Below are 14,229 nucleotides of genomic sequence, written 5' to 3' on the forward strand. Positions count from 1 at the left end.
CATAAATAGATATAGTTTAAATATAATAATTATATTATATTAAATTAAAAAAAAATGTAAGAAGTTAATATAATAAGCTAAATAAGATAATTAGCTGAGCTTCAGTTTTTCATCCTGTGTTCACCGTCTCCCTTTCCGTGTTAGGTATTTAATTGTTTTATGACTTCCCATTTTATACTGGTAGTTTCTGTCACTGGGACCTTTTCTAGTTTCGCTTCCCCTGTCTCATCATCTTGGATTTGTTTCGGCTGTGTCTTGTAGCCCGATGTTTCCCATCTCCCTGAAACCAGTTTGCATTAGTCCTTTGTTGCATTGCACCATTTGTTCACAGTCTTTCTGCCATGAACACAACATTGGAAAACCTCCCCTGTACCCTTAATGATAAGTTTAAACACCTGAGTGTATATCAATAAACGGTTCGCTGACCACTGGAATGGTCTCCGAGTAGCTGCATTCATGACTTTGGACTGCAGCTGGTGGTTTTTCTTTTGTTGTGCAGCCTCTGTGAGGTCTGCGTAGAGCAACATGAAGCAGGTTTTCACCGCCTCCAGATTCATGTTAGAAATTCCATCTAGTTAGCAGCAGATATCCAGATCTGTTTCAGCTGTAGTCCAACACAGGAAAGAGAAGAGACTCACTGGAAAAAGTGAAAAGAGTTTATAGCGCCTGAACTTTAAAAGAAGTGAGGGGACTGTCGATAATAAGCCTTGTGACAGGACCCTACAACCCTCCACTCTCCCGTGACCTTGAAGTGGACGGATGTATTGTCAACAATCAAGATTTCTCTTGCACGCAATAATTTTGGTGCTCTCCAAAAAGATTTTGGTCTTACTAATAAAAATCACCAGGAAAATGATAAAAATATACTTTTAAGCATTTTTCTTTCAGTTGAATCTCATTTACTAAATCATATGACACATTTTCTTCTTATCAAAAGGCCAAAAATAACAGGAATGGGCAAACATTTGTGTTAATTAGGGTAAGAGAGACTCACTGTAGTAACTACACACAGCTCAATTGTGCCTATTAGCATAATCACCCCCACAAGGCCAGTTTTTATTCAGGCAATAACGAGCGCTAGTAAATCTAATGCAGATGCCGTAGTTCTAACAGGCGGATTAAAAACTACAAAATTCTATAAAAACACGTCTACGGTCTATGTGTGGGAGAAAACTGACGTGAAAAATTACCCTGTGACTCGCCTGTCACATTGTGTGTAAATGACTCTCACTGAAACAGTGACGCACATGTGTGGCTTTTTATTCCAGTTATAACCACAAAGTTGGCCTCATGACATGACCTTACAGGCCAACAAAAAAATCAGGTGACTGCACAGCAGGACATTTCATTGGACGTGTAAAGAGAGGCGGCTTTCCCAGTCAGTCATCCACATGAGTCATGATGGTGTGCTGGCAACAAGGCCATACTGTTGGACACACAATATCTCCCTGTAGCCTGTGGTCTCTCTCCATGGATGACTGCCTAAGACAGAGCCGCCTCCTAAGGTGTATTTTTCAGTAAGGAGGGCAAGAAAAATCTAACTCTGTACTCAAAAGTGGCACTGTTAGTGAAACGGCTGTCTGAAAAGAATAAATGCCAAAATACAAGGAGGGTGCACTATGTTAAATTAAATAAATACGTGTCCCTTGGGGTTTGTAGTCAAGGCTTTCAAACACGGCCTGTTTTCTTTGGCTTACCTTTGTCTATTGTTTGGGAATTGGAAGAAGAGGAGATGAGAAAAGGTAAATGGGAGACAGGAGACAAAATCTGTGCGTATAAAGCCTGGGGACTCTTTCTGTCGTGTTTTTATTAAACAAAGATCTATAAATCACACATATCATTAGCACTGTTGTCAGTAGGGGGGGGGATCACTTTACGCAGACATATACAGGTTCTTTTATTCCTGAAATATCATGATAATGATTACTGGGATAAGGTCGTTATAAACCTGATTATGCCTTCTGCACAGACAGACGGCTTTGATGATACGTAAATCATATTTACATGAAAAGCTTTTAGTTTTAAAAAAAAGAAGAAAAAAGACAGGATGATCCTCAATATCCGCTTTACTGCAGACAAGCGCTCGCCTTGTCTCCCTCTCACAAAGCAGCACATAAACACTCACTGCAGATGAAAGATTAATGATTGAGCTTAATAGGGGGTTTTGGAACGTAGCATTTCTGAAAGTCTGCAGCAACCAGACAATGAAGTAAGTACGTTAAAAAAAGAGGAGAAGAAAACAAATACATAAAAATCAGAAAGTAACAGAAAAAATGTTTTAGCTGCAAGCTCCCCAGACAACTCCCAGAACAACAAAATCTCTCTCAAAATAATAATAAACTACAAGCCTTATATTAACCTCCAACTCTACCATATTTTGATTAATGGATTCAACTACTGCATAATTTGTAGTTCAAAATAATCCTTCCACTTGTCTTGTGCTGGGTCTTGATGAAGCCCCTCAGTTCATGTTCTGTCAGAAAGAAGCCACTATAGCTATGCAGTGTCTTTAAAAATGAATATTTCTTACAGGCCTGAAAAGCAAAGCCTTAAACCTACATGAATTATCTCTGGCCAGCAGGAGGCGACTCCTCTGCCGCAAAAGCGAACTAGTTATATAAAGTCTACAGGCAAACTGGCTCCCTTATCTGTGACTTTTGTAAACACTTTCCTGATATGTTTATGTCTTCTATCATTAGTTTTATGTGATACTAAATGCAACATGGCCACAAATTTTAAAATTATGGTTCTCGTTGCTATCAACAAGCGGGACAAAGCATGGTAGTCACTGTGTGACTGACAAGTCCCTAGCCAATAAGCATGCACCGTCCCAAGGTTTCACAGATACATCTGCTTTGATACGATTTCCAAAAACTAAGAATGAGATGGGAAAACCTGCTGCTTAAGACTCAGTAGCAGTTAAATAAGCAATAGTGGATGCTAATGACTAAAATAAGAAAAGGCATAACAGGTCCCTTCCTATTATGCCGAGGAATTTAAACTACCAGTAAGTATCAGGGAATCCACCTTCCCCTAATAAAACTAACTAGATTAGTTCAGCACCATTTATAAAATTACTTGAAATGAATTCATTACAATTTAACAGCCTTTACTTCCCTTTGATAAGCAACAACTATTTGAATTCTTTTCAAATACCATTTACTTATTATTAGATGCACAAACTTTAAGAAACGGACAGCTCCAGGCCAAGTTAAACCCACAAAACATTTGTCTTGCACAGCACCAAGTCAGAGCTCAATCACAGCCGGCTGGCAACCACAAGGCAGCTGTGAGCTGCCGTCATGTCAGGGTTGGTGTGGAAACCTTTAGGGCTAAGCTGGAGTCATTTTTGTGGATGAGTGGAGTCACGCATCCATGATTTCAAACGCTCAGATGGAGCAATGGCCTGTTTGGTATGACGAGGGGAAAGGGAAGTCGGCCTAATTGCTGACAGAAGGAGAGTGAAGCCTCTGAAAAGCAATAAATATCTTGTGGAAAAAAGAGCTGAAGCTGGTTTCTGTTTTTCCTTCTTTTTCTTTTTTTCAAGTTATGCAATTACAGACCAGGGAACAGGATATTTACAAGTCAGCTGGTTAAATGACTCATCTCAACCAGAATCATGGAGTGAAGAGGAATGTACATTTTTCAACTCTGTGTGTTTAAAGCAGACCCATTATTCTCATTCTCATTCCTAACTGCAAATTCTTATTCTTGAACTCTGTTAGAGAAGCTTTGCATGACTTATGGCTCAAAATAATCCTTGTTTATATAATGCTGGGTTTTGCTCCAGCTCTGACTATCTGAAAAATCCTGTGTGTAACATATGTTTGGGCACGTACAACCCATCTAAAAAATTTTGTATAGCATCATTCAGAGGCAACAGCACTCCCCAATGGCATCATACCTGTGAAGGTGCGCTGCAGGAGAGGCCCCCGCTGATCTCTCCGATTCGAGCTGCTGCCGTGGGGTTGCTGGAGCTGATGAGGACCGGACCGCTAATCTCCATGGAGTGGCGCTGGGGGGGAGGTGCTAGCATGGGTTTGTGCGACATGGTGAGAGAGGTGAAAGAATGTCGTTTCTTGCTGTTCTTCTTCTCCCCTACCCGGTGGGCACCATTTGTCTGAGGCCCTGAGGAGGCCCCTTCCCCGGAGTCTCCACTGGAGTCGGACGGCTTGTCCAACTCTATAAGCTGCCGAGCTGCCGAATTGAACTACAAGAGAGGAAGAGAGCCAGCAGGGTTATGAAGAGAGGAGTTGGAAGTAAGTAAAATGAAGGACTGATGGGGGAAGAAGCATTAAAATGATCACGAAAACTGTCACTCTCTATAATTAATCTTATTGTCATGGGAAGTCTCTCTTAATGTATTGACTGGAGAGGGTGAGGAAAAGAACGTGCCCAAGTTGGACATCACATTTTCAGTCCTCTGTCTCACATTTGTCTAACTTACATATGTCTACACAATTCAATTTAACTCAAATTATTCACCCATAAACACAAGAAGTGAATTTTATACCAATATAGAGATTCTGTATCAGCGTCCAAGAGCTTTGAAAACATGAATAAGCTCCAATGTCAGCACTGTCACCTTTACAGACACAAAAGAGGTTGCTGCTTGTCAAGCTTATAATTAACTAAGACAAAAAAGCTTTTATGCACTTGAAATTCTTTACAAACTTCCTAAAAACACATTTTTACATATTTGCTTTCATGCAATATTTTGTAGTCCTATCGTCTCACCTGCATCATTTATGAATAGCTGTTCAGCTTTGTGTTAAAAATGCTTTTACATTGTTATTAGTATTATAATGAATTTAGGATTCTTTTATTGGTTTTTAAATCTTTAAATGGTCTGGCACCTGCGTATCTGTCTGATTTGCTGAAGCCCTATGTCCCCACTCGTTCACTCCGGTCAGCTGAGCAGCTGTCTGTTGCTCTCAGTCCCCAAATCACGGCTGAAACTGAGAGGAGACCGAGCGTTCTCGATCGTGGCTCCTAAGCTTTGGAATAATCTTCCTCTTCACATTAGGCAATCGACATCAGTGCTGGTTTTTAAATCCGGATTGAAAACGCATTTTTATTCACTGGCTTTTGACTCAGTGGTTGACTGACTTGTATTTTATTGTTTTTGCTATGTTTATTATTTTATCGTATTTATTATTCTCATGGTATCTATTATGTTTCTATTGTTCAGCACTTTAGTCAGCCTTGTGTGTTTTTAAAGTGCTATATAAATAAACGATGATGATGATGATGATGATGATAATCTGTGTTGACTTTTTTCTCTGTCATGTTTTCCTCCGTTTTAACTTCTGTATGTTTTTGATCCTGATGTCTGCCCATCTGAATTTAGTATTCTGGTTTTGCTTTTTTGTAAAAGGACTTTGTGAAGATGCCATATAAATAAAATTAAGATAACTATTATTTTTTCTATATAAAACCAAAACAAGGTCTTAGTTAAAGCCTCGGTCACAAAGGCCTAGAGACCAGTTGGCAACTCCATGGCAACCTTTGATCGCTAGTTTTAAAAAAAAAAAAAAAGCGGATCCCCTGACCAGTTAGTGAGTAGCTGTTTGGGGCTGCTTCCTGTCATGGGATGAAAGCTTGTGCCAACACATTTTAAAGGGTGCAATTTTTACTTTGAAGAAGACAGTTCTCTGGTTCTGGTTTAAATTGCACTTTTAGTTTTACTATCAGTCAGGGAGTAGTTAGCCAGTATTTGCAGACAAATCGGTATATTCCATACAAACTATGACCGACCACAGCAATCAAAGTGATCAGCAATCAAAGAAATCACAAGGACTTTGGCGCAGTACCTTCTTTGTGACCAATTTTACTCAGTGACAGAAATCACCCCCCACAAACCTCTCGCCAACCAGTAGGCAAACAATAAGCATTTTTCCCCCAGTGGCTGGGGGTTACAGGGCAGGGGTCACTGAATGTCTTCCTGGCATGTGTGTCTGTGGTTTAACCAAACTAAAAATAATAAAAAGCAATAATTTTGACAATTTTTCCCTTACAAAACACACTAAAGTACACTACAATATGAAGACAGCCTCTTTACCTTTAGTCAAATTTGTCAACACAATTAGCATTAGGTTTGTGCACACATTTTTTTTGACTAATATGACTAAGGATGACTTTTAATACATTAAAATAAACTGAACTGAACAAACAAATACTAAATTATAATATTTCTGCTGTTCATGATACATCTTCTGTGCAGGGGGCTTTAGTCTGAAAGAGTTGATGGTTCAAAGCCAGCTATGAAACCACAGGCTTTTTAACCCTTTCAGGCACCATAATGTATGACTGACAGTGAGGTATAAATCAAAGAAGCAACACTAAAAAGGGTTCAGTTAATCACAGGGTGTGCTTACTTGCTGTCACAGGTTGCCCCAAGCAGCTCTGTCTACTTAGGACATAAAAGCTATGCATTACACTCAGATCCTGTGCAGGTTCATCACTGACATGTCAGCACATTAACAAATATACATGCAGGATTAAGAGCAAAGCACCAGGTGAGAGCCCTTCATCTCATTAAATTATAAGGCCAACTTTATAGATTAATTCATATGCACAACTGAAGACGCAAAAAAAGCCCCTGAGGCGATGAAAAAAAAAACTATGACCTAGATATTCACTGGTTATGCAGAGACAAAGAACATTTTAGGTTGCTGTACATTTGCTATGATTCTGCCACTGTTTATGAAACCAGAAAAACGACTGCCTAGCATCGAGGGGAGAAGACAACAAAATGTTCTATTCTGCAGTTTCAGTTGTTAAGATACAAAATGATTTATAGCCTTGGAAACACTGCATTCTGCTTCTGCAAAACCCCCACTCAGTGTAGAAAAATATGAGTATAAAAGGACAGAAAACATACAACAGCAATAAATAAAAAAAATGCCAAAACAAAAACAAAAAAACAACTGTCACAGCTTTGAAAAACTTGCACAGACTAACCTCAAGATTCTTCCGCAATCTAATTGATGGACACCATGTCTCCACCAAATGCATTTAAATCTATAATGTTTCTATAATAATTTATATAGATTATTTTGGTGAGTTGCCCAGTTTTGGAGATATACTGACTACAGAGGTGCATGATTTCTAATTAAACCACAAAACGTGACTTGAGGCGGTCAAATTTCAAAAAACAAAAAATGTCAGCAGCTGTAGACATCATCATCCAATTATCCAAAAATGTGAACAGTTTCATTTAGGAAACTTTTGTTTTTTGCTTCCTATGGTTTACATCTGCTATCAAAAGAAGGTTGAAGAGGGCTAACATACCAGCTCAGCCCAGTAGGTATAACTAATCCAAAATGTACCAATGAAACATCTTGAACACTTAACACAACCACCAGCCTGAACATCTGACACAAAGCAGGATGGATCCACGATTTCCATTTCGTATTATATATTTGGGAAACTGATCATTCTCTGCAAACTCTACAGAACCCAGTGTGTGGAAATCCCAGCTGCACATAATAAAGTGGTCAATGAGTGCATATTTAAGAGGAGGCAGACATTTGCAGAGCGAGTCGCACCTATTTGATCTTCACGTGAACAGTTTCTTCAAGTGAAAATGAAATGATCTTTCAAGGGCAAAGATTTGCTTAATTCAGTCTAAATTATTCCTAAAGCTTTTACACGAGACTGTCAGTGAGACCGCGACTGTCTAAATCTTCAAAGACGTTTTTAATGGTTCAATGAAACATAAGCATTTCAAAAGGATGCGGAGTATCATACATATTTTGTGAGATATATAAGGAAGGTGTTCAAAGGAACTGATCTTAGTGAGACACCTGCTCCTGGAGCGATTGGTGACACTGTAGAGTCCCGTTAGTCGTCTTACCTCAACATACGAGATGGGGAAAATTCCAATTTTATCTCCCAGCATTCCCTCGGCCCAGTTTTCATCTACTCTGCGGATCACAGTCAGGATATCGTCCTGAAATTCCAGACAGACAGGAAAACACTCATTAAGGATACTGCTAACTAAGAGAGTTGCTCATCCTTGAGGAACAAACACTGAACAGAAATAATGAGGTGGGTGCAAAGTTTTATTAAACGGTACATGCCCACGAGTAAAAACACAGGGGTCATTGTGTTTGGAAAAATACTTAGTAAGCTTGTTTAGGTTTTTGCTCATGTGGCACAAACTGATGAAAGAATAAACAGCAGACCATGACCCAACAGCTGGACAGACATAACTGCTTAATTATTGTAGTTAAGACGTTCCTAATTACAGCTGTTCATCAAGAAGTCTGGCTGAAAATCTAAACCATTTCTCTGGGCGTCAACAACCCTGACATTCCAACATACACACAAAACCTGAGTAAATGAAAGCTTAGAAGAAAGAGTGTCACTGTAATGAGAGGTATTTTTGTTTTACTACACTGACCATGTGGCAGAAGTGTGGGTTTGCAGTGCTGCTGCGCCTCACCTTTGAGAAGGGCAGACAGTCCTTGTCGGCCTCTTTATCTTTGAGCTCAAAGTCATAGAGAGCTTTGCACTGAGGTGGCGGCTGTGGCAGCGGCTTAATAACTTGGACAAAGTTGGTGGGGAAAAAGCCGTGGACTCCACCCATCTCACCGTGGTACCAGTTCTCATCCACTTGTCGACGCAGGATGATAATGTCACCCTTGCTGAATTTGAGGTCTCCTTGTTCCTTGCCATCGTAGTTGTAGAGCGCCTTGGCACACGGGAGCTGGGGTACGCCCTGAAAACCGAGGGGGAGAGAAAAGATTGAAAAACTTAGTTGTGGACAGCTGCATATAAAGCTCAATCATTTTGTGCCTGAAGCATGTGTAGGAGAAACTACAACACACTTATATGATGCAAAGATGCAGAGTGACAGGGTTTTCATGAGTCAATATCAATATGAAAGCAAACAGCCAACAAACACAAGTCAGTGTACTGATGACAATGGCCAATTTCTCAGGACTTCCACAGCAGCCAGCAGATATCTAGAGAAGTCATTACTTATTAATGCAAAAAATAAATAATAAAAATCATGATAAAAAAAGCTAAATGACATGTATATATGATGAATAACGTGGCAGAAGGACTATCCACAGTTTAAATTTATAATGGCTTGTGTGAATTTTTAACTGACTCTTAAGTAGATGCTAGAAGCATCTTGCATTTATGAGACAGAATACTTTAAATCGTGTTTTCTTACCAAAAATGTGCACGACAGCAACCACAATAGTTATAAAACATAACATTTTAAATGATTATAATTCGAAACAGCTTTTTTAATTGTCCTGGTGTGAAAACTGAGAGAAGTCATGTAAATAAAATGCCTGTCCAATCCTGTCAAGTCTGACTTGAAATCAGACGGGTTGTTTAGTCTCTTCTGCCCAGTGCTGGAGCCAGTGGGACTACTACTTATCTTTACGACTACTTATCTTTTTCAGCTGTTTAAGCAGGAAATGGATAGATGGATGGATGTTATTGTACAATATAGTGAAATTCCATATATGCTCCAAAACATTTCCTGTTGTGTAGTTTTAACATTTCTTTAGTTGGAACAACAAAAAACGGTAAAGAAAAATTAATAAAGTCTGACATTTTAAATGGAAATTGGACAGAATCCACACCAGGACCGTAGCAGTGGCGGACATGTAGCTCACAAGCATGCATTCAGCCCCTACATGAATGTATTCAGGGCTGTAACAAGTTCAAAATAAGGTTGAAGATTGAATTTTGACAAACCTACTCTCCTAAAGGACCATTAATCTGCATGCAATCAAAGCCTGATCAAACAGAACTTGTGGACTACGCATATATTCACCCGTTTATCGAGATTAGGAAAAGCAACAAGTGCTTTTCACACTTATAGTGTGGCCGCGGCTGGTTGTGAGGAGAGAGCGTCTTCAGAAGGCTCAGGGCCCTGCTCGCTTTATCTTGCAGAGGAACTTTTTTTTTTTAATCTCAGCCTGCTAGACCAGAGTCCTGAAAGGCTCATTCAGGCAATGACAATCCAAGTAAAGAGGGACAGCAAGTAAGGGGGAGAAGCAGCATAGAGGATAGAGAAGCATCAATGTTCTCTATTCAGGATGGGTGTCCATGAGGAAGGCTTCAGTCCAGACAACCCCCACCATTTATCATGCTGCTCCCTTTGGAGTGATCAGAATCACAAATGCTATGAAACAGACTGGAAAAAACTGATAGTGTAAAATACACAGAGTAGAGCCTGCAATGAAGACTCAAGTAGATACAAGAGAGTGAGGGGTTAAAAAAAAGCAGAGTTTGGAGCTCTGCAGTCTTGTTAAAAACTAATGAACTGTTTAAAGCCTCAGTGGAGAGTAAAAGTACAGAGTGAACCATGATGGTGAGCCAGGGTGACATTGCCCTGCTGCAGAGAATCACCCAGCCTGAAGCACAGAGCCAATCGCTCTCCGACTCTGCTGGTCTAGCCTGTGGGAGACAGAGAAAGGGGAGGAGCGGTGCTGCAGCCCCCTGCACACTGCACTGGAACTGGGCCTCCTTTCAGGGGGAAACGGGGCTTTTGAGCCCACCCAGGCCTGGCAGGGAGTTTCGTGATGAAAATGCAAATGAAAGTGCAAACTCTGACATTTTTGTTTTAAATGACAGAACAGGTTCAAGCCATACAAAAACAAGTGGATATAATTACATTGTAAATATAAAATGCTTGTCCCCCTCAAACTGGGACAATTGTAACCACTTGTTTGTACACTGAGGCCAGGACTCAATAAAAACCCTTCAGCAGTAGCGCAGTGTCCAAAATCAGCACTCTTATGCAATCGCTTCTGTACACAGTAAAAGTCATTCAACATGCTAATAAAGTACAAAAACTCTACTGGAAAGAGGCTCATTGAAAGCCATGTAAATTTCAGATTTTCCAAATAATTTCATCAATCTGGACCATTTTTAAAAAAAATGCATAGATAAAATAATAATATGGTCAACGGACCTTAGCAATGGATGCTTTGTCAGCTTTCTTTTTTTTGATGGAGCTTTTCACTGAATATAACAATAAACTTCATTCATTTGTCCACTAGAGCTGATCGTGCCCACTCAGGATAACATTCGTGATTTGAGCAAACACAGAAGTAGCTCTCAGTTCTGAAGAGAGTTTTAAAAACAACTTAAAGAAGATTTAAAGAAGACAAGGCCGAGAGGAAGACAAACGCAGGAGAGGCGTGCAGTCAACTTTCAAAATAAAGGACCTGATGCAGACGAAACGCAGTACTTCTGAAGCAATCCTGGCATGATTTTAAAGCAGAAAACAAACCCGCGACACACATCAGGGGTACTTCCTTTACCACCAATTTGTGATTTCAATCTCCCCCTCATGCCTGGTGAAAGGAGGCACTCTTATTCCAATTTCTACTTCCATATTTGTATTTTTTTTTTATTCTACTAGAGTAGCGTTAAATGATTTCAAGTATAGAAAAATGTTCATTTATTTTATAATGCACCCACTTAGTTCATCATCTCCCAGAAACAAGCTGTTGGAAGCTAGATGCAAGAGTGTGCATAAGACTGTCTTAAACTGGGGGTGGGGGCTAATATCCGGTGTGAATCCATGGAGACAGTGCTGTTGTTTCTGCAGGAGACTTTCATAAAGAAGCACCATCAACCCTGACCAAACATCACCCTGGAGAGCACAAGAAGCTTCTAACAGGAACATATGGCGAGCTAAAGAGCGTCAACCACATGAATGCTATAAAAAAAAAAAAAAAAGTCTCTCTCACACACACACACACACACACACACACACACACACACACACACACACACACACACACACACACATTACATAAACACACAAGTGCACACAAATCATTCTCATCTTTATTGCTTTTAACCCCTCCCTGGGGGCAGGATGGGAAGTGTACATCTCTGGATGAATGTTGCTGTGGAAAAAGCGCTGTCCTGATTTCAAGCTCAACTGCCAGACAGCCAAGAGAACAGCCATCTACAACACACGGTCAAATCAAGTCGTCTTTTTTTCATTACAAGCCTTCAATTGTTCAACATCTGCAGTGAAAGTTTATAGAAGTGATTATACAGCAACAGCAGCCACTGTCGTGTTGCTGTAACACAAGGTCGCTACTCTAAGAATACGCAGATGGCTAATGACTTTTAGCCTCTTTAAACATTTATAATCCATGATTACCAACAGCAGCAAAATCCCACTTCAGCCCCCAAAAAGCAAAAGAGATAGTTTGCAGGCCACAAGACATTTGAGGGACATTAATTTTTCAACACCAAAATCACTAAGAGTGTTACTTAGAGACAATTTAATACCACCCAGCTGCTAAATTTCAGCTAAAATAGTAGATAAGTGGTGTGGTGAAAGAAATATTTAGGTTTGCAGACACCGTATAAATAATTACAGTATGAGCACTGAGAAAGCACAAGTTACACCAGGCAGCTGTTTCATAACCCCATTAGACCGCATTAGGTTGTTAATACTTGTAGTAGTTGTTATTGCTACCCCAAAACAAAACTTAAATAATAATTTCTGGTGAACAAAGCACCACTGCAGATTATAAATAATTAAAAAGAAAATGTAAAAGGCCTGCATTACAGAGGGCATCTCTTGAACTGAGGCTACAAGCTCACAGGCTAGCTTTCAATGTCAATCCCACAGTAAAGCCCACTCTATTATCGTTTTTGAGTCTAGTGGGATCATAATTTACAAAATAACATTATGTTAAATTCAATATGACTTGAAATTACCAAATGAAACCATACATTTTTGTAACTATATTTTTTTTAAACAACCAGAGTGCTCGCCACCTGCTGGTCAGTATAAGAAATAAAGGCTTGAGGTTTCACTTTTCAAACCCAGAATCTGTCCTCTTGTGCTACTGAATTTTAGGCATTTTATGGGTATTTTTACAATGACTGACTAACTAGAGTCACAGTTTGCACCAGTCCACTGTGGTTTTATGAATTCATATTTTCTTCCATTACACTTTTTTTTAAAATCTGAACTGGAAGGCATGCAAACAGGCACAGGCAACTAGCTAAATCAACTGATGTGGGAACTGCTCCAAGAAAAAAAAAAGTCAAAGGAAAAGAGCAAAGGAAAAAGGGTGTCCCAGTGAAAAGAAACTCAACTTGAATCCTCAGGATCCAGGTAACAGCAACATTACTAACATGAAACAAGACTCAACTGAACTGGAAGGTAAAATTCGCTGCTCGATTTGTAAAATATATGGTGCCGAGGTGACAGATATATGGAGAGCAGCAATGGAGATACGGGGGTAAGATGCTAATGCAGCTCAATGAGATTAACATTAAGCAGGGAAACGGATAAGAAATTGTCATAGTTAAAAGTAATTGCCAAAAGAATAATCAGACACAAAAGTAGGACTTGTGGTTCCTCCCCAGTTTTCAAACATGAATGTTATAGTGTGATGTATAAGCAGTAACAAGTGGGGGAAAATTGCACTAGAAGCTGTGAACACTAACCTGTGTTTATACACTGGAAAGCGGTACAGACAGATCAGAGAAAGCGAGAGAGCCAAGCCCAAATGTGCAGAGCATCAGCTGGTGTGAGCAATAACTCTTGTATTGCAGATAATGCAATTAGACCTGTGCACTAAAGGGATTTAGCTGTTATAGTGTTCCCTTCCACAACACTGGATTATAACTGAATTACTCGAGTTTTACTCTACAGCACAGCAACACGTCAACAACCAGCGAGTAGGCAGGCATAAAATGTATGCAATGTCATGGAGGAAAGACTAGGTCATATGGGGATAATTGTACTAACAGCTTGCCTTTACACATGTCATGTTTGCAAGAGACGTTTTAAAGAAAATATAGCAGACCTTTCTGTGAGACTGTTGCACATGGTTCCAGCACACTGTTAAACTGTTATGACGAAAAGGTTCATGCAATCAACCACCTCTCCAAAATAAAAATAAACTCTGAACATGATCAAACGTACTGCAGGGTTTTTCCTGGCTCAGAATCGCTGTTTGGAGGGTGTCTACCCACAGCTGCGAGAATAATTGTCCACATACACTACAGGCAGTGAGTTCAGCATTTCCCACAGAATTAGGACTGTATTCGAGGAGGTAACGGGGGGCACAGGGCACTCATGCATTAGCACGTGTGAGCACTTGAGAAAGGTTTTACATCTGTGCTTTTCTAAAGCAGTTAATAAAGAATACACTTTGTGACAATAAATAATAGAGAACCAAATAACTGCCTCTTCACTGAGTTTTCTCTTTCCAT

At 39.7% G+C, this 14,229-nt stretch overlaps 1 protein-coding gene across 1 annotated transcript in view; it reads right to left on the bottom strand.

Moving 5' to 3' along the window:
- Positions 1-14,229, bottom strand: part of sh3rf1 (SH3 domain containing ring finger 1) — a 50,483-nt gene that overhangs the window by 12,201 nt on the left and 24,053 nt on the right. The window contains exons 3-5 of the mRNA XM_085397362.1: positions 8,450-8,725; positions 7,859-7,954; positions 3,905-4,210 (exon numbers count right to left, since the gene is read on the bottom strand). Of these exons, the coding sequence (XP_085253488.1) occupies positions 3,905-4,210; positions 7,859-7,954; positions 8,450-8,725 (678 nt within the window). The remainder of the gene's footprint in view (positions 1-3,904; positions 4,211-7,858; positions 7,955-8,449; positions 8,726-14,229) is intronic.

This window comes from Rhamphochromis longiceps, linkage group LG23 (assembly GCF_057381845.1).
Source record: "Rhamphochromis longiceps isolate RC_006_pf linkage group LG23, R_longiceps_female_GT1.1, whole genome shotgun sequence".
Lineage (NCBI taxonomy): Eukaryota > Metazoa > Chordata > Actinopteri > Cichliformes > Cichlidae > Rhamphochromis > Rhamphochromis longiceps.